General features: G+C 52.8%; 1 protein-coding gene across 5 annotated transcripts; it reads left to right on the top strand.

The window, feature by feature from the left end:
- Positions 1-79: 79 nt before the first annotated feature.
- On the top strand, positions 80-25,253 carry UBE3B (ubiquitin protein ligase E3B). 5 transcript variants are annotated; one of them, XM_053279807.1, is made up of 28 exons: positions 80-437; positions 2,633-2,739; positions 3,759-3,928; positions 4,231-4,351; positions 5,911-5,970; positions 6,403-6,507; positions 6,605-6,701; positions 7,125-7,210; positions 8,486-8,568; positions 9,182-9,287; positions 10,180-10,300; positions 11,184-11,361; positions 11,866-12,035; positions 12,608-12,775; positions 13,469-13,640; positions 13,999-14,117; positions 14,228-14,342; positions 15,359-15,458; positions 16,045-16,164; positions 16,480-16,656; positions 16,739-16,849; positions 17,216-17,353; positions 17,937-18,002; positions 18,262-18,320; positions 18,601-18,783; positions 19,834-19,945; positions 20,340-20,432; positions 21,341-25,253. In XM_053279807.1, exons 3-28 carry the CDS (start codon positions 3,768-3,770, stop codon positions 21,530-21,532), a joined length of 3,213 nt encoding a protein of 1,070 aa, XP_053135782.1. In that variant the 5' UTR covers positions 80-437; positions 2,633-2,739; positions 3,759-3,767; the 3' UTR covers positions 21,533-25,253. The 5 variants fall into 5 exon arrangements, with proteins under 5 accessions (XP_053135782.1, XP_053135781.1, XP_053135780.1 ...); XM_053279806.1 differs by having other exon boundaries at positions 81-309; positions 3,756-3,928; XM_053279805.1 differs by having other exon boundaries at positions 81-437; positions 3,756-3,928.
- The last annotated feature ends 414 nt before the right edge of the window (positions 25,254-25,667 follow it).

Below are 25,667 nucleotides of genomic sequence, written 5' to 3'. Positions count from 1 at the left end.
CAGGGTGGGGGAGCTCCCAATTCGCCCACGCCAGCCCGGAAGTTCCCTCTTCTCCACTCCACAGATTGGGTCGCTCTAGGACTTCGCTGGGGTCTTTCCGTGGTGGTGGCCGCTTTGACAAGGCTTGTGGCGGAAGTTGGGGCTCTGTGCCACTCTAGGGTGTCCCAAACTCAATGGTTTCAACGACCGGAAGTTGTGGTGTTGTGTTTCCCCCCCACCCCTAGGCTCTATGGTTCTGAGTAGTCCTCCTTGGAGTCCAGGAGAGGAAGGCAGGAAGGATGGAGAGCAGCCGCTGTTCTTGCCCTTGAGGTGAGGGGCCGGGCGGGAGAACAACAACAACAGCAGCAGTAGTGTAATAGCATGTTGATGGGACTTTGAAATGCCGAAAGGACTCCACAAGCATTCACTGGCTGGGATCCTTACAACAACCTTGTAAGGTAGGCCAGTGTGGTCATCACCATCATCAGTAGCAGTGTCCCTCCCTCTCTCGTAGATGAAATGCCTGCGGCGGAGAGAGGGGCTTGCCACAAATGCGGCGAAAGGACTAAGTGAAGCAAGAGTGGGTGCTTTACCGGTGTGACAGAGGCTGCCTTGGAGCCAGGGACCGCCTGCTGTGTGGCCCCCGTTGTTTATGCCGGCCTTGATGGGTGGTCTTTCAGCAAGCCAGCCGTCCAAGTGGTTTGCAGAGCCAAGAGGATGAGAGGCGGGTTCCGTGCTTCAGAGGGGCTCCTGATAGAAGGAGGGGCGTAGGACCCCCCCCCCCCAGCTGCAGCCACCACCCCTGGAGGGATGCTCTACTGGGCTGAAGAGGGCTGCTTGCTCTCCCCCTACTAACCAGGAGAGAGAGAGAGAGCCATCCTTTTCAGCCACGCCAGGCTACTCTGTGGCCTCCACGATTACTTCATCCATGTAGATGTGCCCCCAAAGTGTTCAAGAGCTCTCTTGAGCATGCAGTGAGAGCTGCTTCCCTGCACCTGGGGCTGTTGATGGCCACTCCGGGAGGGGGCATAGAGAGCTGTGGCCTGCCATGGGTCCAGTATTCCCTCTAATGAGAATTCCAGATGCTGTTGACTACAACTCCCATAATCCCCAAGCAAAAGCTATTATAGCTGGGGATCCTGGGAGCTGTAGTCAGCAGCATCTGGGAATCCCTGTTAGAGGGAACACTGCATGGGTTAGCAGGGGATGTTGTTGACCCATGGTCTCTTTTCGTGACCTCTTCTCCATGCCTCAGGGTTTGAGCTGGAGTGCCAGTGTGGTGTTGTAGGTAGAGTGCTGATCTAGGATTGGGGAGACTGTGTTCAAAACCTCACTTCGCCAGGAAGGCCTGGTTTCTTTTGGTCTAACCTACCTCATAGGATTGTTGTGAAGATAAAAGGGGAATCCCCACAGATGCTACGCTGAGGTCCTTGAAGGAAAGATGCACATTCGAAACATAAATGTGGTTTAGATACAGTAATTCTGCAGATCTGCCCAGCAGTTTGAGTCAGATGTATTTCATTTGTAGGCAGAGTTATTTGGCTGTGTGTCTGTCTGCACGACCCTTGGGAGCACAGCTTGTGCTGATGATGTGCTATTTTGATCTGATATCAGTTTTGTGACTTCTGAATGATGGCTTCCTAGTAACCAGTGTTTATCTGGTAGTGCACAGTGGGGAAATGCTTGACTAACAAGCAGAAGGTTGCCGGTTTGAATCCCCGCTGGTACTATATTGGGCAGCAGCGATATAGGAAGATGTTGAAAGGCATCATCTCATACTGTGCAGGTGGAGGCAATGGAAAACCCCTCCTGTATTCTACCAAAGACAACCACAGAGCTCTGTGGGTGGCAGGAGTCGAAATTGACTTGACGGCACACTTTTATTTCCTAGTAATCAGTATGCATTCATCTTACTTACCCTTAACTGCTTGCCCCCCCCTCCCGCCCCGGGCCAGGTGGACAGGCTTAGAACATAAGAAGAGCCCTGCTGGATGAGGGCCAGGGTCTATCTAATTCAGCATCCTGCTTCCTACAGATGCTTTCCTTTTGTAATACTTAGGAAGCTGCCTTAAACCAAGTCAGACCATTGGTCCAAATGACTCAGTACTGTCTGGCAGTGACTCAGGCTCTCCAAGGTTTCAGGCAAGAGTCTCTCCCAGCCCTACCTGGAGATGCTGCCAGGCTTTGAACCTGGGACCTTCTTCAAGCAAAGCAGATGCTCTCCCACTGAGCTACAGCCCCATCCCTTCAGGGGAATACCTTGCACTTGAAAGCTTTCAAATATAGTCCCTCATCCAGATGCAAACCAAGGCAAACCCTGCTTAGAAAGGGGACAGTTCATGCTTGCTACTGCAAGTCTCGCGCTCTCACTCCCTCTCCCTGTTAGGAAAGAAAACCTTCCTTAAGACGGTTCTCACATAGTCCTCTTCCACTTCATCGCTAAGTGGGATTGATTGTGCAAGATACGTTTCTCTCGCCAAGAATGTGCTTTGGCCTCCATGAGTTGTACTCCTTAGGTTTCCAGCCCTCCTCCCCCTTCTGTCTGTCTGCTGAATCTTTGGGCTGATAAGCGTAGCTTAGGAAAGCATAAGAAGCCCCTGCGGAATGCAGCCTCCTGCAGTGCTTGGAAACAAACTTTGTTCTCTCTCTGCAGCACAGGAAGGAGGCCTTTGCTGAGGGCGCAGCTCAGAGGGAGGAGGTTGCAGCATGTTTGTCTACAGGTGACCACTGGCACTTGGGCGGTCAAAGGGCATCCTCAAGGTGAGTGTGATATCCCTTTTTAAGGCACATAGTGGCCCGGATGCTACTTTGACCCCTTTATGCCATTTCCCATGGGTGAAATAAAACAGGAACATAGGAAGCTGCCATATACCGAGTCAGACCCTTGGTCCACCTAGCTCAGTATTGTCTACCCAGACTGGTAGTGGCTTCTCCAGGGTTGCAGGCAGGAATCTCTCTCTGCCCTATTTTGGAGCTGCTGCCAGGGAGGGAACTTGGGACCTAGATGCTCTTCCCAGAGCGGCTCCATCCTCTGAGGGGGAAGATCTTCCAGTGTTGCTCACACTTCTAGTCTCCCATTCAAATGCAACCAGGGCAGACCCTGCTTAGCTAAGGGGACAAGTCCTGCTTGCTACCACCAGACCAGCTCTCCTCTTCTCCAAATGACTTTGGAGAATGGCGCTGCAAGCCTGCGGTTGTGCTTAAGCTTTGCAGATGCCCACAACAAGAGCTCTCCTGGGTGGGCTTTTTCGTGGCATTTCAGCAGCCTGAACCAAGCCAAATGCCCTCTTTCCCAGTAGGTCAATGATTCCCTGCTTAGTGGCCTGGAGGCCGTGCAGGTGAGTGGCTCCAGCCCGTGGGAGCAGTGAGTTGTTCTTGTAAATGGGCTAGGACTAAAGCAAAAGTAACGGCAACGATTAAAACACAAGGGTCAGTTTCTAAAGGGAATTTGACTAAGGCAAGCCGGTTCTCAAAGCATGGTTGACATCATGGCTTCATGGAATAGCTGACGCTGTTTTATCACAGCCTGACAACAGCTGGTCTGTTGCCCATCTTTGGCTGAGCCACTGAGTGGTGTGTCCACCCTGGATATTTGGGGTGAAGCTAAAAGGTACAGAGACACTGCAGGATGTCCATATGACAGCTAGCCTGGAGGTAAAGGCGGAAAAGGATCCCAGTAGGACACCAAGGGCTCCATTTCCCAATGTAGTGGACGTGCTGCAGCCGCTGCCCCATGGCGCGCTTTCACCCTCCTTGTCTTCACTTTCTGTTGCCAGAAGCTTGCTAAAATGTTCAGCGCTGGCCAGTCGTCCAAGGCCCAGTTCCTGGATAAAGCCCGCCAGGCCCGCGAGGAGCGCAGGGGGCTGAAGGAGCGAGAGCGGGCAGCCGTGCAGATCCAGGCCCTCATCCGGAGGTTTCTCTGCCGCTGTTGGCTGCAGCGGGCGATCAGGTGTGTGGGATTCTTGTGCTGAGGCTGGACGGGGTGGGGAGCGGTTGGTTCCGAAGAGCTGCAGCCTTTTGCCAGCACCTGGATCGGAGCCAGCTCTAGGGCATCCTGGACCTAGAAGAAGTGCAGTGGGCCAATGGAGGGTCCTTTCCCGCCACCTCGGGTCTTCTGGGTGCTCCCTGCAGGGTGAGAACGGCGGCGCTGCTGGGACTCGGGAGGACCCTTTGTCCGTCTTGCCTCGGCCACCCTCTGGAGTTGGGCAGGGCTCGGAAACCGGCCGTCATTTGTTTTCTTCCTGTTGGCAGGAGAGAAGTGGACGATTTCTTTGAGGCAAACGGATCTGCCGGTGGCAAAACGTCTGCGCTCTCGATCTTCAGAACTTCCAGGAAGCTGCTTTTCGTGTTCCGGTTCCAAGAGGACAAAGAGGTTTGCTGCTGCCGCCACCGCCGCCGCCGCCACCTCTGTGGCCGGGTTCGGCTCTGCCTGCTCACAGGCGGCTGCCTCCTACCAAGTCAGACCCCTGGTCCCTCTAGCTCCGAACTGGATACACCAGGGGTTCCCAACCTGTGGCACTCCAGGTGTTGCTGAACTACAACTCCCATCATCCCATGTGGTGACAAATTGTGGCTGGGGATGATGGGAGTTGTAGTTCAGCAACATGCCAAGCAGAGGCTCTGCCACTGAGCTGTGGCCCCCTCCCGGAAGGGGCCCTTGTGCCGTATAAAGAATGGTTGGTTTTCCACTTCATTAGTTGTAATGAAGTAGTAATTTGTTGGAATTAGTCGTAAAATGGGCTTGCAGCTTGAAAGCATTTCTCCTGTACAGTATTCCCTCTAAGGCATGCGCACACAAGTTTTTTGATTTCCAGACAGTTAATTTTAGATCGCACTCAGCTTGAATCAGGAAGGCCCCATTCGGACTGTACTTGGTGCGCGTATACTGCCTTGATCCTGCCGCCCAGAACCAAACCCTTTCCACGCATAGAGAGGAGAAAAATTAGAGGGAACGTTGTTCCTGTGCCATAAAATGACCATCCACTTCTCTCCTCACTCCTTGCTAGCTGCTGACCAGAACAGCTGCTTTGTTTTGAGCATGAAATAGTGTTGCTGCCTATAACCCCTAAAAAGACACACTCTAGGAGACTGAACGAGAGAGACCCAAAAGATCCCGAGTGCTCATATTTTTGTGTTTTTCAGTTCTTAAGCTAGTTTTGTGAAAATCCTACATAAATAGAAATCCAGTAAATGGAAACAACATAGCTTCTTTGTTTCTTCACTATTCTGTGGAAGTCCAGACTTCCCGTCCGTAAAGGTACCCGAGAAAACTGCCAGAGTTTTTTATTTGAAGGCATTGTTTTCCATGCTTTTCCAATGGGAGAGTTTTTCTGCATTCTCTAGGGAATTAAGGACTTTTTCTGGGGTTTTGATTTTTTTGGTAGTGTGGGTGAGATCTGGAACCTACCTGCAATATGTTTCCATCTTTCATAGTTTTGGTCTGGGATTTTCACGTTCGTGAGTGAGGGAGACCCAAGGAGAGGAAACAATAAAATGGGTGGAGAGCATGGCTGTGTCTCTCCGTGAGTCCCTGCTCTGTAGGAATCTCCTTCCAGTCAGCCTTCTCCAGGAGAAGTGGGTAATTCAGCAGTGTCTTTGCATTCAGAGCGACAGAGTGAACCAACTGCACCCAGTTCTGACAGGGAGCAGAACTACCTGCCCTTGGGGAGGTAGATAGTGGGTTCCTTACCATTGGGAGCCGCTCCCAGATCATGATCCCTCTAGAAACACAGAGAGGCTTCTCTGAGGATGGCTGACACCCTTACGCTGTCTCACTCTTCTGACATACTCTGAAAAGTAAATATTTTGGGATGTGAAGAATAAAAAAAGCTTGGAACGTTCCACCCTGCAGAGACACTTGGACCATGTCATAAAAACCTCTTCTTGCCCATCCCATCTTTGGTTTCTCTCTTTCTCTCCCTTTCCCTGCAGAGATTTGAACATTTGTGCCGCTGTATACTTAATAGCATGGATGCTGAGAATGAGCCAAAGGTGAGTGGACCTTCTTCTTGGGGAGTCACACAGAAATAGTGTGTGCCTGTGCTTTTGTCAGTGAATTAGTCTTGCCAAATAGAACAGGGAGGTGGAGCACAGAACTTGGTTAAGTGTCTCATCGTGCAATTTCCTGAGAAGCTGGCAAGTTCACAGGCATTCAGTCATCCCATCAGCTCAACCAATCGGCATAAGAACATATTTGCCCCAATATGCCTTTGGCCATTGTGATGGGATGATGGGAGTTGTAGTCCACCAACATCTGGGGACCCAAGATGGAGAACTCTTGCAGTAGGCAGTTGTGGTGGTGAAGCCTCCAGACCTTTTGCCCTGCAGTGCCTCAGTGCAGTGATGAAGGGGCAGCCCTCCACCCCCCCCCCCCGGGTTCTCCAGCAACCCTGACTGTGTCTTCTCCTGCTGTCTGGCTCACAGGTGTGGTATGTGTCACTAGCACTTTCGAAGGAGCTCACGCTCTTGTGGATCAAGCAAGTCAAGGACATTTTGTGGCTTTGCTGTGAGTTTCTTAAGCTGCTGAAGGTACAGACTTGGCTCGGTTTCCCATCCTGTGTCCCTTTGCCACTCTGTGGCTTTGGTGGGGGCTTTCCTTTCACGCTGCTGGCGCTTCTTTCTCCAGCCAGACATCCTGCAAGACTCCAAGCTGGTGAACCTGCACCTCACGATGCTGGTGACCTTTACAGACACGTCCACCTGGAAGATACTGCGGGGGAAAGGTACGTGATGGGGGACGGTACTCTCCAAGGCCTTGCTCTTGGGCACTGCATGTTGGTTTTGGAGTCTTGTCCTTTTGTGAGGGTCCCCTTTTGTCTTCCCTGCAACAGAAAGCTGCTCCTCGGCTCTAGCCTTTGGGGGCTCCTTCTGACAAGAGGCCTGTTGAGGCCCCTTCCAGACAAATTTTAGAACCATTGTAAAAAACAATTTCACTTCAAGAGTAACATGAATGAGGGCCACCACTGGAAATGCATGGTCATGTGCTGTGGCTCGCATCACAGAGTTAGGAGGCAAAGATTGGAGTGGGGAATGGACACTGGAAGCTGCCTCTAATCCATCTATCCTGACGTCTCTATAGTACTGACTGGCCCCAGCTCCCCAGGGCTTTGGAGAAACCGTCATGACCTTTCTGCTGCCTTTTGCAGGGGAAACCCTCCGGCCTGCCATGAACCATATCTGCGCAAATATCATGGGACATCTCAACCAAAAGGGATTTTATTCTGTGCTCCAGGTTTGTGTGTGTGTGTGTTGCTATTTGTATGTTGTTGTGTTTAAATGCTGTTTTGAAAGCGTGGCAAGAGGGCTTCCTCTTTGGTTAGTAATACTGAAGCCAGGTCTTCAGCTCACATAGGGCAGCGGTGGACGGATCGGGACCTCTCCTGGTAGTTTTCTGGGTGGTTTGCAAGGGAGCGGCATGGGTTTCTGATTTCCAGCTGCTTAACAATGGCAAATAAAATTCCATTAAAAAAATAAAATCTAGTTGCCTTTGACCAGGTCTTCATGCAGTTCTAGTGACTGCTTTTTAGGGTCTTGTGTTCAAATCTGATCTGCATGACTCCGATGGAGATTTGTATCAGCGTATAGGAAGGTTGTACCAGTGTGTGCGTCATGGCATATGGGAGCCCCCTGAGCGCCCTGGTTCCCATTGGCCCTGATTTTGGATCTCTAGTAAAAGAACCAGGTGGACCCCACAACCCTGGACAATCTAGTCAGATGCATGGAGGACAGGTCTGCCAGTCACTAAGCAGGATGCCTCTGAATCCCAGTTGCAGGGGAGCAGCAGCAGCAGCAGGAAAGAGGGCAGGCCTTCCTCTCCTGGTTGCATGGCTTCCAAAAACACCGGGTGGAACACTGTGGGAAGCAGGATGCTGGATGAGGTGGTCCTTCTTGGGCCTGGCCCGGAAGGACTCTTCCAGTGCTCTGAAGTCTGCCCACCTCTGACACCAACGCTCTCCCTGCTCACTAGGCAGAGAGGCACCTTTTAAAGTGGTGATTCTCTTTAGCAGGAGGAGAGCAACTGGCCCTATCCATCCCCTGCACAGCATCCCTCCAGTGGCTGCTGCTGAGGTCTCTTTTTAGATTGTGAGCCCTTTGGGGACAGGGGGCCATCTTATTTTACTTACTTTTCTATCCGAACCGCTTTGGGAAAGCGGTGTATATAAGCAGTAGTATAAGATCCGAGTGCTGGGTTTCAGTGGTGGTGATCGTCTGACTTGTGTCTCCTTGCAGAAGAAGCGTTAAACTGAGAAAAGGAAATGTGTTTTCCGCACCCTGGTAGCAGGTGCATTGCGACTGCTGCCAGTGCTCACCGGCATGTTGTTCTCGGGGATGCAGTGAGGATGTGAGAGAATCCTCTTCCTGTGCCCTGGGGACAGCGGGTGCTAAATGATGGCCAGCATCAGTAATTCAGAAGGGAAGCTTCTCTTCTCTCTCTCGGCCCCGTTGCCGCCTCGTTCTGGTCCTGGGCTCTTCTTTTCATGTGTACTTTTTTCCTTCCTTTCCCCAGATCTTGCTAACCAACGGCTTGGCGAGATCCAGACCATCCCTCTCCAAAGGCACTTTGACAGCAGTATTTTCTCTGGCGTTGCGGTAAGGCCAGTAGGCAAAGCTGTGGTTCAGGAAACCAGCTACAAGGAAATGCTTCTGTGCCCTTAATGTCTGGAATGTGCGACCACAAGTCGTGATCACAGCTGCCCGTTTTAGATGGCTTTAAAAGGGGATTAGGCAAATGCGTGGAGGAGTCTTTCAGAAGCTTAAGAGCCATGGTGGTGAAATGGAGCCTCCATGTCCAGAGGCAGCATACCTGATCCCGGGGATTGAGGGCAAAAGAGGGCTGCTGCCTTCATGCCCTGCTTGTGGGTGGCCTGGAACTCGTCTGCCCTGGGTCGTGGAGAGGATTCTGGAGAGGGTCTGAGGCTGCTAAAGTGGAGTGCTAGCCCTACCAGCTGGCCTTTGCAGTTGCCCTTTGTGGAGGCATTCTGGGAGAAGAGGGGTGATGGCGGGGCCAAGCTAGCCTTCAAGGGAGCTTGTCTGCCGTTTCTGGTCTCTTGATTCAGGAGAAATCCCCTTCAGTCCCCCAGAATACCATGCAAAAGCCACAACGCTGCCGAAGAGCCGTTGTCCGTCTGGATGCAAGCAGGGAGCGGGCTGTCCTGAAGGCTCACGCCTGAAGGCCTCCCTCCCTGCGTCTTCCTCTCCCTAGGCCTGTGGTCGCAGCTCAGTTTTCAGACAACCTCCTGCGGTCTGTCCTGATCCACATCATGTCGGTGCCTGCCATCGCCACCCACCTGGCCACCCTCACGCCGGAGGTAGGTGAACCCTTGGAGGGCAGGATTCGGAGCCTGGGAGTCATGAGCTTGGAGGCCAGCGGCCGCTCCAGGCAAACCCTCCGTGGCCTGCTGCCTGGAGACATCTCTGGTGGGGTTATCCTTCCCATGTGCTCCCGGGCAGGGCTGGAAGGAATTTGTATATTTCTATACAAATAGAAAGCAGCGCACGACGTTGTGTCTCTTTCACTTTTTCACATACTTGGAACATTTCATGTACGTGATGTCTGCAGTCCTTATGACAATCCCTGTAAGGTGGGGCCAGTATTATTTTCATGTTGTTGTTCTTGGCTGGGAGGGCTCTGCTCCACCTGCTGAGACTCGACTGTCGAGCACACAGGACAGGGCCTTCTTGGTGATTGCCCCCAGGCTGTGGAACTTGCTGTCAGCTGAGACCGGCATGGCTCCCTCTCTCTCAAGCTTTAGGAGGAAAGTGAGGACTGCCTTCATTCTCCATGCTGTTGGCCAATGAGCTGTCGCCTGCTCTTTCTAAACTTTTAGCTGTATTCGGTTTTTATTGCATTGTTTTTATCTTGCTGTTAATCGCCCTGGGGTCTTAGGACGAAAGGCGGGGCATGAATATAAATACAAATAAAATAAATGTTCAGATGGGGACACTGAGAGGAGGAATGAATGGTGAAGAGTGTGTCACCCTGCTGTGTCCATAGAGAAGACGCACCTCCTATGTTGATACGATAGTCGGGTGAGTGGAGTGCATTAGCTGACTCCGTACCTGGCTTGAGGAAAGCAGATTCTGTGGATTCCACTGGCAAGTTGCTCTGGGAGCCAAAGGGGGTGTTTAAATCCAGTAAGGAAGGGAGATGAGGATAGAACCTTCTCCTTGGGAAGCTGTCCAATTCTGTCTTCCTTGCAGCGCCTGGCAGTGATCGAGTCCCATGACCTCTTGCGCAAGTTCGTCTTGTTCTTGAGCCGCGAGGAGCAGTGCCGAGATGTCTGTGCCTGTCTAGAAGGCAGCCACACACTCTGCCTCCTGGGTAAGTGGCCTGCAGAACGGGCCAGAGGAGACTAGGCTGCTTCCCTGGGCTGGGGCTTCCCCCTTGGCTCGCCCTGCAGTCTCCCTGCCGCTTTCTCCTCCTGCATCCTGTCCCCCATCCCTATGGTGCCTTCTGTCTGCATTTCAGTTGTAAGCCACTTCCAGGAGTCAGTCCAGGCTAAAACGCAGAATATAACTATGATAAAAGGTCTTGCTCTACATGGCTTGCGGCCGGGGTACCTGTCCCCGGGGTACCTGTCCTGATATTCGCCCCCAGGCGAACCTGCCAGTGCTCTCCATCTGGCATCTTTGGCACTGCTCGGGCCCCTCCACTAATGGAGATCTGGTTAGTTGGTGGGGACTAGAGACTGGGCCTTTTTGGTGGTGGCCCCTTGGCTTTGGAGCGCCCTCCCGGAAGAGCTTCGCCCTGCTCCCTCCCTCAGTGTTCTCAAAAAACAAAGACACCTCTTTCTAGAGAGGCCCTTGAATGTTTTATCTGCTGCTCATCTCTCATAGCTTTTTTAGTTCTTAGTTTTTAGCTCTTTACAAATCACTTTTAATTGGCAACTCTTCACAAATTGTAACTTTAAATGTGGTTTTAGCCTGGTTTTTAAAACTTGTTTTATTATTTTTTTCAACTTTATACTGTATCTCTTTTATTAATGCCGTGAGCTGCCCTGAGCCGTGGTGTACTGGAGAGGTGGGGTACATAAATATTGGGAATGGAATGAAACCGTTGGTGTCGACTGGGAGAGCGTTCTTCTCTGCCGCCAACTCCTCGGTGGCTGGCTGCGACCAGCAGTCGCCTCCTGGCAGAAGGCGCAAGCGCTTGTTCCCCGGCTCCTCGCCTTCAACGCTGCTCCTGTGCTGCGCTCTCTTTCCAGGGAACCTCGTCTACCTGGGCTCACTGAACAACAAGGTGCTGGAGGAGGAGACGGCGCACTTTGTGAGCGTGCTCATCCAGATGCTCTCCTACTGCCAGAAGTACGTCTCGCAGAAGAAGTCCAACCTCACGCACTGGCACCCGGTTCTCGGCTGGTTCTCCCAAACGGTGGATTACGGGTAAGGACCCTTGCAGACGCCTGGTGGAGGCTACACTGCACTCCGGTTTTCCAGGTTGACTCGTGGGGTGAAGAGTCCGTCTTGCAGCCGTCGTGAGCATGAATGGTCCCCGCTAGTGGTTTGCATTTGGATGGGGCACAGCGAGGGCTGCTGCTGTAAGAGATCCCCCCGAGGGCCATCAGTGTTCCATGGCAGAGCATCTGCTTAGCCTGCAGAAGGTCCCAAGTTCATCTCCAGGCACAGCTGGGAAGGACTCCTGCCTGCAGTCCTGGAGAGCGGCTGCCAGTCAGTGTAGGCAGTACTGAGCTAGATGGGCCAAGGCCCTGACTCAGTAGATGGCAGCTTCTATGTAGGCCTTTCTTCTGTGGCAGCTTTTTGAAACAGACAAGCAGGCTGTCTGTCAGGGGCAAGTTTATACATGGGCACACTGATTCCTTGTCCACGGCTCGTGCCATGCAATGAAAACCTCCCTGCTGTGTGTCCTGTGACTCGCCTCTCCTGCAGCTTGAATGAGTCCATGCCCCTGCTCACCAAACAGCTGCAGCACCTGTGGGGCGTCCACCTGATCCGCACCCTCTTCAGCGACGTTCTCAGCAAGAAGCTGCAGGAGAACCAGGAAGCGTTGCACGTCCCAGTACCGTCCATCTCCCCACAGAACAGCCTGCCCATGAAGAGTGAGTGAGTGTGTGGCAGGCCCCAGAGGTCCCCTAGGGCTGTGGGTCTCCTTGTGTCTCCTCCTGGCATGTTTGCTGCCGAGTGGATGGAGCCACTCTGGGAAGAGCATCTAGGTTCCTAGTTCCCTCCCTGGCAGCTTCTCCAAGAGAGGGCTGAGAGAGATTCCTGCCTGCAACCTTGGAGAAGCCGCTGCCAGTCTGTGCAGACAATACTGAGCTAGATAGACCAAGGGTCTGACTCCGTATATGGCAGCTTCCGATGTTCCTATGAGTGAGCGATTTCCTGCAAGCCTCGAATCCGTCTGCGGCTCTGTTCCCTCTGGAGGGAAGAGCTTGTGTTGACAGGAAGGAGGGAACATTGGCCTGTGTGTTGGGGGGGCTCGGCTCAGGCCAGGATTGATGGTGGCCCCTTGCAGTGGGGGACACCTTGAAGCTGGAGATGAGCCTCCTTTGGGTTGCAGGGGCAGAACCCAATAGACCTCCAAAGAGGCCCGGCCGATTCCTTTAAGCAATGCTGTACCAGCTGCCTCTTTCTCCAGAATCTGTCTCTGACCCTTTCTGTCTCCCCACAGATCTTTTTAAGCGCGCCTTCCAGAAATCAGCGTCTGTCCGAAACATTTTGAAACCTGTGGGCGGCAAGAGGGTGGATTCGGCGGAGGTGCAGAAGGTCTGCAGCATCTGCGTGCTGTACCAAATGGCCCTCACCACCCTGACCCAGATCCGCTTGCAGATACTCACAGGTGGGCTCTGGGGGTGGGTGGCTGGGGAACGCGAGATGTGTGCGTACCGAGAGGGAGGCAGCCGTTTTTAAGGAAGCAAAAAACCTATCCATGTCCCTCCTGCGATGCTTGAGAAAGAATGTGTTTGTAAGTTGTCCTTAAAAAATATTGGAAACTAGCAAAGATCCAAAAGTCTCCAAATGCAAGTCCCGTCCGATAGGTTGGTTCTCAGACAGAAGCCGTATTTGGTGTGCATTTCATTGCTCCATTCTGTAGAATTCGGTATTTCAATAAGGTTTTTTTGAAGTTTGTGCTTCACTTTCTTGGTGCTTCGGCTGCAGAAACCAGGTGATGATACCCCAGGAAACAGGGTCTGCCCTCTGTATTTTCTGTAGCTGGCGAAGGCTGTTTCTTGATCTTCCTGGAAAACCTGCTCCTCCTTGGAATATCTCTCTTCTTCTCTGAAGTGTTAGCTGTCCAGAATATAACTCTTAAACTGGGGTGGAGCTTTTTGTCTGACCTGGCATCTGCCAATATGTCTGAAAAGTCCAGAAACGCTAACCCTCTAACAGAGGTGGGTGGTGGCTGTCTTGTGCAGAGGCAAAACGATGTTTATAGAGCAGCTCTTTGGCCTCGTGGTGGCTCTTGCCATGGGGCGCACGCAGAAGCCCCTTGCCTCTAGCTCCTGCCAGCGCTTCCTCCTCCCCTCTGCAGGCCTGACGTACCTGGACGACCTGCTGCCCAAGCTGTGGGCATTCATTTGCGAGCTGGGGCCCCAGGGAGGCCTGAAGCTCTTCCTGGAGTGCCTGAACAACGACACGGAGGAGTCGAAGAGGCTGCTGGCCATGCTGATGCTCTTCTGTGACTGCTCCCGCCACCTCATCACGTAGGTCTCTAGCCAGCAAGGGGGGTGTTTGTGTCTCAGTGGGTTTTAGAGACGTGGAATCCGCTTGTGAAAGCCTTCCAGGCGAAAGGAAGAGGCAGACAGCCTCACCCACGGTGCTGAGGAGTGCCGAGCTTCAGTAGTGTTCAGCCTGCGTCTCCTGTGGCATCCTGAGGTCTTCCAGAAGCCTCAAGTGTGGATTAATCACCCCAAGCACCTCAGACAGTGGGGGGCCATGGGAAGAGGCAGGGGCTTGGAGGGCGGGGGCGCTGGGAGTGGCCGTGGGGTCGCCATTGGGGGAACAAGAGCCGAGCTCGCATGATGACTGTGTGGCCTGTGCCGTCCTCTTTCCCACTTCTAGAATCCTTGACGATATCGAAGTCTACGAAGAACAGGTCTCCTTCAAGCTGGAGGAGCTCGTCACCATCTCGTCCTTCCTGAATTCCTTTGTCTTTAAGATGATCTGGGACGGGATTGTAGGTGAGCCACTTAAGGCGAACCGAGGCAAGGGGCGGGGAGGGCTTCCTTCCGTTGGCCAGGGGAGCAGCCCTTGGGGGCACTTCTGTCCTGCCTTTCTCTCTCTGCCACAGAGAACGCCAAGGGAGAGACCCTGGAGCTCTTCCACTCCGTCCACGGCTGGCTGATGGTCTTGTACGAACGGGATTGCCGGCGGCGGTTTGCTCCGGAAGACCATTGGTTGCGCAAGTAAGAGGAGGAGAACTGGTTATGTGGCAGCGAGCATGGATTGTCCCCTTTGTTAAGCAGGCTCTGCCCTGGTTTGCATTTGGAGGGGAGCTGGTCTGGTGCTAGCAAGCATGACTTGTCCCCCAACTAAGCAGGGTCCACCTGGTTGCATATGAAAGGGAAACTAGAAGTGTGAGCCCTGTAAGATCTTCCCCTCAGTCAGGGGATGGAGCCGCTCTGGGAAGAGCATCTAGGTTCCAGGTTCCCTCCCTGGCAGCATCTCCAAGAGAGGGCTGAGAGAGACTCCCGCCTGCACCCTTGGAGAAGCCGCTGCCAGTCTGTGCAGACGATACTGAGCTAGATAGACCAATGGTCTGACTCGGTATATGGCAGCTTCCTATGTTCCTATGACTACATGAGTGAGCCCTGTAAGATATTCCCCGGAGGGGATGGGGCTGTCGCTCACTTGCAGAGTGTCTGCTTTTCACGCAGAAGGTCCCCGGTTCACTCCCTGGCAGCATCTCCAGGTAGGGCTGGGAAAGACCCCTGAGTCTGAAACCTTGGCGACCAAATGCCATTGTGGCTGGGGATGATGGGAGTTGTAGTCCATCTTGGGACCCAAGGGTGGGAACTCCTGTGGTGTGGCTCACAGCTGCCCACCTCACAACTGATTTAATGTTTTTAACGTCAAAACAGCTGGCATCCACTCCTCGGTAGATAAAGAGGGTGCCATTCCATAAAGGCTTTGAGAAGGATTGCTGTAGCGGGGCTTTTTGCCCAGGCTTTGAGATGAGGGCCCTGTTCTGTGTTGCCACTGCTCTGCACATTGTTATGTTGTGGTGTTGTGTATATGTGTGTTAACTTCAATGGGTTGCTAGTAAATATTACTCTTAAGATTGAAATTCAATATTTCTCTGAAGTGTTTAATATATTTGTGTTTTTTCAGAGATCCTGTAAACTGCCTTGGGGTTATTTTAATGAAAGGAAGTATAGAGATCTGACACTAAATAAAAGAGAATGAATGTTTGCTCTTTTAGGGACCTCAAGCCAAGTCTGCTCTTCCAGGAGCTCGACAAAGACCGGAAGCGAGCCCAGCTGGTCCTGCAGTACGTTCCCCACGTCATCCCCCACAAAAACGTGAGTGGGCGCCGAGCTGGGGCGCAGTGCTCGGGGGGGGGGGGTGGAAGAGGGTCGTGATGGAGCCCTCCAGCCAAAAGTGGCTGTCAGGGTTGGAGGAAGAGCCGAGCAAGGCAGGGAAGGGCTTCCCTCCCGCCCCCTCTGTTTCTGCTTTGGATGCTGAATGCACGTCTTTGGATTAATTCTCTCCAGACCTTATTTTATTGTGTAAATTAAAACATAGAAGGAGGGAATTGCAACAAAAAACAGGCATTTCGACGTGCATATACGCCGGCTTCAGTGTTTAAATTCCACACGTCTATCCAAGACTTCCCCCCAATCTAATTCAACACGTGGGTAATACATCTTTAGACTGCCTTGCTGCTTAGACCTGACTTCCCCCTGGTGTCCGTCATGGCAGCAAATGGGTACTGAAGACTCTTTGAAAAAATGACACCCTCTGTTTGAGCCCTGGCTGCTGAATGCCTGGCCCTCTTCCTTGGGTGCACTTGGCTTGACCAGTCTGCTCAGGCTCTCGCTCTGGCCAGCCTCCTGGGAAGGGAGCCCCACGGCACTGTTAAGAGGCCTTCTCTCTTGGGCGTTCCAGAGGGTCCTCCTTTTTCGCAACATGGTGACAAAAGAGAAGGAGAAGCTCGGGCTTGTGGAGACCAGCTCTGCCTCGCCTCACGTCACACACATCACCATCCGCCGCTCGCGCATGCTGGAGGTGAGTGGGTGGGTGGAGTGGCTTCTCCAGCAACGTAACGGAAAATAACTCCTTGCCGCTCTTGACCAGCTTCTTGACTTGCAGTTTCCTAAGCCTGCAGTGCTTAACTTTGGAAGCCAGGCCAAGGCAGAAGGCTCCTACTGCCTGCCAGTCAGAGGGCGATCTTGTGTGCATACTCTAGCCATGGGAGAGATGCTGCCTGCTGGGGTTGGAGAGGGCCTGTTGTGCTCCCCCGCTCAATAAACGAGAAGCGCCACTTTGAAAGGGGCCTCTTTGTGCAGATCGCGGGAGTCAATTGTCACCTCCACCCCACAGGACGGGTATGAACAGCTGCGCCAGCTGTCCCAGAATGCTATGAAGGGAGTCATCCGGGTGAAGTTTGTGAACGACCTGGGGGTGGACGAAGCCGGCATCGACCAAGACGGCGTCTTCAAAGAGTTCCTGGAGGAGATCATCAAGAAGGTCTTTGACCCGGCCCTCAACCTCTTCAAGGTATCGGCTCCCTGCGCTTGTTGCTCAGTCCCCGGCGGGAGGGTTGAGTGGTGGTGACTGGTGTTGCTCTCTCGTTTGCTAGACGACCAGTGGCGACGAGAGGCTGTATCCGTCCCCCACATCTTACATCCATGAGAACTACCTCCAGCTCTTTGAGTTTGTCGGGAAGATGTTGGGGAAGGCTGTTTATGAGGTAGGAAGGCAGCACCTGGACGTAGCTGTACCAGAGAACTTTTCTCCGTGATTGGAAGCAGGATGGCCCTGAAGACCTGGTGCTGGGCGGGTGGGTGGGCGGGGCGGGCAGCTCTTCTCTTCAGTCCACGCTGGTAGGTTTTCCTGAAAGCAACTGACTGGCTGCTGCTGGAACATAAGAGGCCCCACGGTGGGTTTTGTTCTTGTGGTGAGAAATCTGGGCGTGCCTCTTAAAGTGTTCCAGTTGTGCGGAAAGGACACTTTCACAACACCCCCCACCCTGGATAATTCTGTTGCTGGGACTGGGAGGCAGCTCTCTGCTTCCTAAACGAATTTCTCTCTCCCATTCCTCTCCCACCGCCTGCAGGGAATAGTCGTGGATGTCCCTTTTGCATCTTTCTTCCTGAGCCAGTTGCTTGGGCACCATCACAGCATCTTCTACAGCTCCGTGGACGAACTCCCCTCACTCGACTCAGAGTTCTACAAAAACCTGACCTCCATCAAGGTTTGGCTGCCACCTGTCAGCTCCTGAGGGGGTTCCTCTTTTAGCCGGGGCAGCAGGGAGACCTCTCCTGATGAGCGCTGGGCTGTCTTGCAAGGAGTCCTGGGCTTCCTTGGCCAATCGCTTGCCACCCCTTTCAACCACATGGGACGCCAAAGCCCTCGTATGCGTCTCCCGTTTCCTCTTCCCTCCTGCCATGCTGAGTTTGGAATTGGAAGCCCCTCAGGCTGGAGTTGATGCACGTTTTGCAAGCCCTCTCCAGCCTGGTGTTGAGTTACCCCTGGCCTCCCTAGAGAGAAGAGTCCTTTGAGGGGTTCACGGCCTGGCTGCTGAATGATGCAGCTTCGGAAATGGGCACGACTCACCTTCTTCCCAGGAAGGGGCCTCAGCCCTGGAGAGAGGAGAAGAGAGGGGGAACTGCCACCGTTTTATACTCGTTCCTGAATTTTCCTTGGTGCAGAATGTTTTTGTTTTCATTTTAAAGAGTGTGCAGAGTAGTCCTGATGGTTACCCATTAAACATCCTGTAGACCAAGAATGAACAGCCTCCAGAATTAACCTCTTTTCTTTCTCTTCCCCACACTCAGCGTTACGATGGGGATATCGGCGATTTGGGCCTGACGCTCTCTTATGATGAAGATGTGATGGGTCAGGTAGGCCTCCCTGCTTCTCTCTGTCGGCCAGTTTGGAGTTGTTCTTCTCTGTCTCTCTAAGCATGTGCAAAGTGCATTAAGCCTCACAGGGTTAGCACAAACTACCCACACGCATTGGAGGGACGGGCGGGACTTCTGTGTCGTCATGTGTCTCTTCCCAGAGGGCATGAATCCGGGGACATCTGTCTTAAAAGGTTAACCACTGGCCTGCCTCCTCGGCACAAGGAGTGACCCATCTTTTGTTTTTCTCTGGCTCCAGCTTGTTTGCCACGAACTGGTTCCTGGGGGGAAAACCATCCCTGTGACCAATGAGAACAAGTAAGCACAACCAAGGCCATCCTTTTGCCCCAGGGCCCCTAGACTAGCCCCTCGGCGTGTCCTGCAAGCGGGAACGGAGTGGGACTTCCCAAGAACTCAACTTTGTGTGTGTGTGTGTGTGTGTTTGTGTGTGCAAGACTTGTCAGATCAGTTTGGTGATGCTCTGACTGACGGGCGCAATCCAGTGGCTCCAGGACGTCTCGGGGGAGTGGGGCGGGGGGGGGGGGCACACATACGTGCTGCATGCCCAGCCCTCGGTCTCCCTTCCTTCCCCGCACAGGATCAGCTACATCCACCTCATGGCTCACTTCCGGATGCACACCCAGATCAAGAGCCAGGCAGCCGCCCTCATCGGCGGCTTCCGCTCCATTATCAAGCCCGAGTGGATCCGCATGTTCTCAGCGCCCGAGCTGCAGCGGCTCATCTCGGGCGACAACGCCGAGATCGACTTGGAAGACTTGAAGTAAGGAGGGGATCCCTTTGGTGGTGCCCCGTGACAGAACAGCAGCAGCAGCAGCCAGGGGGCGCATCCTGTGCCCAGTGGGCGTGGTGGGGTCTGTGGCATCGACTCTGTGCTTTGCTGGACTCTCAGTGCCCACCAGCGTCAGAGGGCGGCTGGGGGAGGGGGACTCTGAAGGAGCCGATGGTGGCCTCTTTGAGCACATGCTTCGCTCAGGGATTTGGCTTCCGCCCAGGGCTGGGCTCACCAGAAGCTGCCTTGGGCTGAGTCAGACCATTGGTCTGTCCAGCTCAGTATTGCCTACACTGACTGGCAGCGGCTTCTCCAAGGTTTCAGGCAGGAATCTCTCTCAGCCTTACCTGGAGATGCCATCAGGGAGTGAACCTGGGACCTTCTTCAAGCAAAGCAGATGCTCTTATTACTAAGCTACGGAACGGTTCCCTTGGGGAATTACCTTACCGCACTCGCATATCGTCTCCCATCCAAATGCAAACCAAGGCAGATCTTGTTTAGCAAAGTGGATAATCCACACTTGCTACTGCAAGACCAGAACTCCTCCCCTTTCTTGCCCCTTTCTCCCTTCTCCTCCCTCCTGGCCCCCCCGACCCTGGGTTTCTTCATTTCAGCCGCCTAATCGAGGGAGAGACTTTGCCACAGGTTAAGAAGTGGGAGCTGGGCATCCTTGGGGACCAACCAACTTCCTGCTTCTCTTGTAGGGTCTGTACCAGGGCTGCTCAACTCTGGCCCTCTGCAAATGTTGGCCTACAACTCCCATAATCCCTGGCTATTGGCCAGTGTGGCTGGGGATGATGGGAGTTGTAGTCCAAAAGCAGCTGGGGGGCCTAAGCTGAGTAGGCCTTGTCAATACAGTCTTGGTCCCTGAGAATAGTCAGACCAGATGCAATGGGTTGAATCTACCAGCCTTGGGTCCCCAGAGGCGATTGGAATACAACTTCCATCACCCCCAGCCACTATGGCCAAAGGCCATTGGGTTTTAAAATCCAACAACGTCTGGGAACCCATGTGAACCTTTCTGCCTGTCTCCTCTCACAGGAAACACACCGTGTACTACGGGGGCTTCCATGGCAGCCACCGAGTTATCATTTGGCTCTGGGATATCCTTGCCCATGACTTCAGCCCTGATGAAAGAGCCATGTTTCTCAAGGTAGGTGGGCGGCACTCTTACGAACAGGGGGACAAGCATTTCCTTGCTTGTCTCCCTTGAGAAGGGAGAAGAAGCCCTTGGGAGGCATTGCAGGGCTGGATTTAACTGGTGGCCACAAACACTGGCTGGGCTTGGTAGCCAACTCCTGTTCCTAGTAGCCAGCAAGGACTTCCTCGTGGCCTTTGTCCTAGAGGCAAAGCCAGGGGGTCCCTTTGGCGCCCGCTCCTTGGCAAGGGGCAGGGCTGATGCTCCCTCCCAATGCAGCCTGGCGTGGTTTTGGAGTGCGTACTGGGCTGCCTCCTGTTGCTGGCGGCTTTAGGGGGAAATGTTACTCCTGTGCTGGGATATGCCGTAGCTGCCCTGTAGTAACTTGTCTTTTTGTCTGCGGTTCCAGTTTGTTACCAGCTGCTCCAGGCCGCCTCTCTTGGGCTTTGCCTACCTCAAGCCTCCCTTCTCCATCCGCTGCGTGGAAGTATCAGATGATCAGGTGTGCTGCCTGGGACACGGAGGGGATGGGGTCTCTGTGCCCCCTATCAATATGCTTTCATCTTGGTTGAGCCCATGGGTTGCCAGGTAGCCCCAGCTGTGCCCACGTTCTTTAAAGTAACTACAATTCTCAGTGTGGAAATGAGCTAGGGACAGAGGAAGCTGCCTTATACTGAGTCAGACCCTTGGTCCATCTAGCTCAGTATTGCCTGCACAGACTGGCAGCAGCTTCTCCCAGGTTGCAGGCAAGAGTCTCTCCCATCCCTATCTTGGAGATGCTGCCAGGGAGGGAACTTGGAACCTTCTGCAGATAGGCAGGTGCTCTTCCCAGAGCAGCCCCATCCCCAAAAGGGAATATCTCATAGTGCTTACACATGTAGTCTCACGTTCATATGCTGTCCTCGCAAACCCCAATTTTGTCTGATCTTGGGCACATGTTGTAGTGGGTTTCTCCCAATAAAGAAGAAAGCCCAGGAAAATCAAATCCCTGTGGCCCAATCCAGAGTGAGGGGCAGGGGGGGTTTACTGGGCATCAGCCTATAGAGAGTAGGGGAGGGGTGTGTTCAGTTCTTCCCTGGAGGCCTCTGAGAGAGCTCTGACCAGTAGCCACTGGAGAAAAAAGGAGACTGACCGCCTTGGGCTGGGAATCAACTGGCAGTAAGGAAGAACCATTGTCGGTTATCTTCTGGAGCCGGTGTCCCTCTGGTTCTCTTGCTCGGCTTCAGAGCAAGCAGCGGTTCCATGGTGTCGGTGCAGGTTGCTCTCGAATTTGCCAAGGTTAGGGGTCTACGTGGGAGGATAACCCCACAAACTCATGCCACGTGCTGGACTGTGTGTTGATGCACAGGTCCACGGAAGACACCCCCAGCTGCTGTGCTGAATAAACAAACGAGCCTTTTATTCTCCCAGGACACTGGGGACACCCTGGGCAGTGTCTTGCGAGGCTTCTTCACTATCCGGAAGAAAGAGCCCGGCGGGCGCCTGCCCACGTCCTCGACCTGCTTCAACCTCCTGAAGCTGCCCAACTACAGCAAGAAGAGCGTCCTGCGGGAGAAGTTGCGCTATGCCATCAGCATGAACACCGGCTTTGAACTCTCGTAGCCCTGGCGGCGGTCTCCAATCGATGGCTCTTTGAGCTGGAGCTAGGTGGGGGACATCTGGTGGCCCAGCCAGGCAGGGGGTTGCCACGACCCTCCATGCTGGGGAGAGGCGGGGGTGTGTGTGCGTGTGTGTGTGTGGCGGGGGGAGAAAGAGCAGCTCTGATGTCACTGGATGGTTTTTCTGGTCTTTGAAAAGCAGCCGGCCTGCAACTAGAAGTAGCATTGAATGCAAACCCTCGAGGGGGTTGTTGGGGGGGCTTCGACCCGTCGGTTTTAATTTTTTTCCTACAAGCTGAAGAAGACGTGCTGATAGACCCAGAGGGTCAGGAGTGCCCAGGGCAAGACTTTCCTGGGCCTCTGGCTTAGCTGAGTTTTTGCAAAGCTCTCTTCCCCGCCCCCTTAAGCCCAGACTCTTATGAGCAGAAGCAGATCAAGCATTTCCAACATGCCATAGAATGTGGAGGAAGGCAGAAGGCCGGGGGCTTGGTTCTTCCTGCCGGTTTTGCTGCTGGAAGAGTCTCTGGGCAAAGGTGGGGGCCGCATCCTGCTGAGGCCGAGCGCATTGTTTTTTGGCAGTCTTGTCCCAGACAGCCTCTGGTCCCTCACAGCACTACAAACTGGCACTGAGGCCAGAAGACAGCCAGCTTGCTAAAAGCCACATCTCCTCTTGCCTTGGGAGCATTTCATTTCCTCCCTCATTGGCTCTCTGACTCGGGCCCCATTTGCCATCCCTAGTTGCCGCAGTCTTTGCGTGCTAAGCCAGATTTATTTGGAATCAACCTTTTTGGCCTCATTGTGCCTGTTAACGTGTTCACTGTAACCTGAGCGTAAGTACAACTTTGCCTGTGGCCTCCACAGTGGGCCTCTTCAGTGGGCTGGTTGTCAGGAAGGCGACATCTCAATCCTTCCTCCAAATTTGTGAGTTTTTTCTCCATGGCAGCTTCTTCCCTGTTTTCCTGGCTTTCCTGACTGCAGTCCATCAGCAGGCAGATAAAACAGACTGGGCTACTGATAATCAGGGTACCCTCTAACAGGGATTCCCAGATGTTGTTGATGGCAACTCCCATAATCCTCAGCGGCAATGGCCAAAAGCATTGCACTCACTCACGCTGGAGTGGAGGGAGGCCACAGAGCAACGGGAACGGGGTGCATTTGGAGGTATGGACTCTGCCTCACCGCTGTTGCTGTCCATACTGCAGGGGAGCAAAAGGCTTGAGCCCTTTGCCTGTGTTGCCTCGGGCCCTCAGCAGGTGCTCCTGGCCCTTTGCCAGTCCTGGTAGCCGTTCACTTCTGAGCAGGGCTGTATCGCTGCCGAGGCTTCTAGGCGCTGCTTTCTCAGGGACTTTGTTGCACTGAGTCTCCCTTGTTCCTATTCAGGGTTTGGAGCACAAACTCCAGGACACTCAGCAGTTGCCAGTGGGGTTTACACTGAGGTGGCCAGCAGCTGAGCTCGGCCATTCCCTGCATGTCTGTCATCTCATTGGCAGGTGTGTGTGCCCTGTGCTTCTCTCTCCTCCCTGCCTTCTAGCTCTTAACGCCTCCAAGATCCAGCTGAAAGGCGGGACGTGTTGCCATAAGGTCCCCTGCTCTGGTCATTCCTCTGCAGTTGTTCATTCTTTATCAAGGTACCTGCTTCTGATAAACCTGAGAGCGCAGCAGGGAATGCGCCGTTCCATTTTCATCCTCTGTACTTCCTCTGGTTGGTTTTCCTCCCCATTGGTTTGTTTAAAATTTTAAACTAAACTAAACAGTAATATACGTATTGCAGTATTCAGCTATTGCAACCAATGCCGTGACAGGACATTAAATGGCACCGACAGAAACAAAGCAGAATGTGTCTTCGGATCACACAGTTTTGATTGGCGTTAGAGGTGGAACACATGTTGAGGCAGAAGAACTTCCATTTCCCAGGCTGGGCGGATCTCTCGGCATTTAACTCAGTTTCTTGTTCTCCCAAGTTTGCCACAAGTGGGTGGGTTTGTTTTTAAGTGAGTAAGTGCAACAGCATAATAGAGGAATGCTGCTTTGGGGTGGTGTGTTTCTCCTCAGGAATGGATCATGCAAACTTGCTGTCTTCCTGCAAACTAGAATTACTCCCTGCAACCAGGGTTTTTCAAGGATGTCATTCTCGGTTGCTGCAATCAAGGCCATCTCGATAGGTTATCCCCCTCACATGCTCCAGAGCAGGACTATGTTAATTAGCTGAAAAATAGAACATCTCGGCCCACCTTTTTTCTGCTCTTGTTCTGCTCCTGGGAGGTCGTTCCTTGAGTCACTCATTTCAGGCATATAAGACCTGATAGTCTTAGTCAGTTTTACTATGGATTTAGTTGGGGGCATCCTTTTAAACGTAGACTGTATTCCAGCCTCTGGATCTCACCTATAGGTCAGTGTCTCCTTCCTAACTTGGCCTGTAAGAACTGGGCAGGATCATCCCACTCAGGCTCTAGACTGTTCTGTTTTTCAGCTAATTAATATAGTCCTGCTCTGAAGCACGTGAGGGGGAGATAACCCATCGAGATGGCCTTGACCGCAGCAACCAGAAGAAGCCTTCACGGTAAGTGAACCAATGCTCCGTTCTCAGAGTGCCCAGGGATCTAAACTTTGACTATTCCCAAGACTTAAGTCCATGGATCTCACCACTGGGTAGCTCTGGAGTTGTGTGAATCTGCCCATTGAGGGACATGTGTCACACCTCCTCTCATAACTGAAGAATGTTTTTTCTTCTCTGTGTGTGAATTCTATAGAAGATGGAGGATGAAAGGGCACGATCCAGGATAGCTGAAGCAGTAAGCAGAGTCCAAGCTACAGTATGTCAAGAATGTTGCACACACCGGTTTATTAATCTGTGTTTCCTTCAAAAGTTAATGCTTTCTTGCCTGAGGGTTCTACCACTGCTGACCTGTAATGGTGTACTTGCTGTTTTTGAGAGAGACAACATTGCATTTAATAATAAAATAATAATAATAATAATAAATTCTAGGGAAGTGCTGGGCCCAGATGTGCTCACAAGCACGAACCTGTTAACTGAACCCCAACCAGTTTCCTTCTGCAGCACTGAAGAGTAATTCTCTCTCTGTACAGTTCTTAAGCCTAGATTGTAACAGTTCCCCCCCCCCCCTTTAGGGATCTGGCAGCTACTGAATTGCAGGAGATGTTGTCAGATGTCACTTTCCTTACTGGGAAAGAGCAGCATCTGAGCCAGGAGCTGTGTTCCCTATACCAGGGAGTCCCAGATGCGGTTGCCCACAAATCCCAGCCCCCCTAGCCCAAGGCCACTGCCTCTGGGGATGCTGGGAGGTGTAGTCAACCACGTCTGGGGTTCCATTATAGAGAACACTGGGTGGGGGTGAGGACAGTGGCCAGACCCTTCCAGACCCAGGGTGAGGTACATTCCCCAGTGGGCAAACTGAGGGCGAGAGGCATTCATAGCAGCAGTTTGGTATCTGGATCCACGCTGGCTGCTCCACCTCATACAGAGTTTATTCAGGTTGAGCACTGCACGCTTCTCCTTGAGGAAGTGATGGAACCAGCCCCACTTCTGACCGATGCCTTGCATGTATGTTCCATGCTGAGGGGAGGGGGTGAGAGGACTTGGCCAGAAGCGATTTTTAATAAATTATTTTGTCCCACACCTTGCGTAGCTTACGAGTTTGTACAGTTACATCCTCCCATGTCAGAAATTCAGGAATATCGGAAATAAACTTGACAGTTGGGTGGAATATAGTAATTGCTTGGTCTTTCTTTCTACTGGCTGTTCCCCTGGAAGCCAGGTGGCATGCCCCCTGAATGAGCTGGCATTTCATTTTGGGCCAATTGCTCAAGGAATGCTTTAAAATACTAATCTAAAACTTAGACGAGGGACTGTCTGCTAACCTGCTAGTAGTACAGCCACGTATAAGCACCCCCCACTTGATTTTAGTCAGAGCTAGGAACCCCTGAAGCCCACCAGTATTGAGGGCCCTTTCCTCTGGGTGAAGGCGAAACGAGAAACCAATGGCTTGCTGTTAATTTAAAACATACCCTGCCATCCCACATATGTGCCTAAAGTGGTTCATGGTATACAATTTAAAATGAATCAGAACAATTGTTATGTGTGTTCTCCACCAGCCAAACTTGGCTTTTGTTGCCCTTGC

This window comes from Hemicordylus capensis, chromosome 15 (assembly GCF_027244095.1).
Source record: "Hemicordylus capensis ecotype Gifberg chromosome 15, rHemCap1.1.pri, whole genome shotgun sequence".
NCBI lineage: Eukaryota > Metazoa > Chordata > Lepidosauria > Squamata > Cordylidae > Hemicordylus > Hemicordylus capensis.
The sequence above is the reverse complement of the archived record's forward strand: the minus strand, read 5'-3'. Positions and strand labels throughout refer to the sequence as shown.

What these genes read in the sequence shown, in the direction of transcription:
- UBE3B (XM_053279807.1), top strand. Translation starts at nt 3,768, where the DNA reads ATGTTCAGCGCTGGCCAGTCGTCCAAGGCCCAGTTCCTGGATAAAGCC. An exon ending in TGGCCACCCTCACGCCGGAG is followed by an intron (nt 9,288 to 10,179) that starts GTAGGTGAACCC and finishes TCTTCCTTGCAG; the next exon opens with CGCCTGGCAGTGATCGAGTC. An exon ending in GAACAGCCTGCCCATGAAGA is followed by an intron (nt 12,036 to 12,607) that starts GTGAGTGAGTGT and finishes GTCTCCCCACAG; the next exon opens with ATCTTTTTAAGCGCGCCTTC.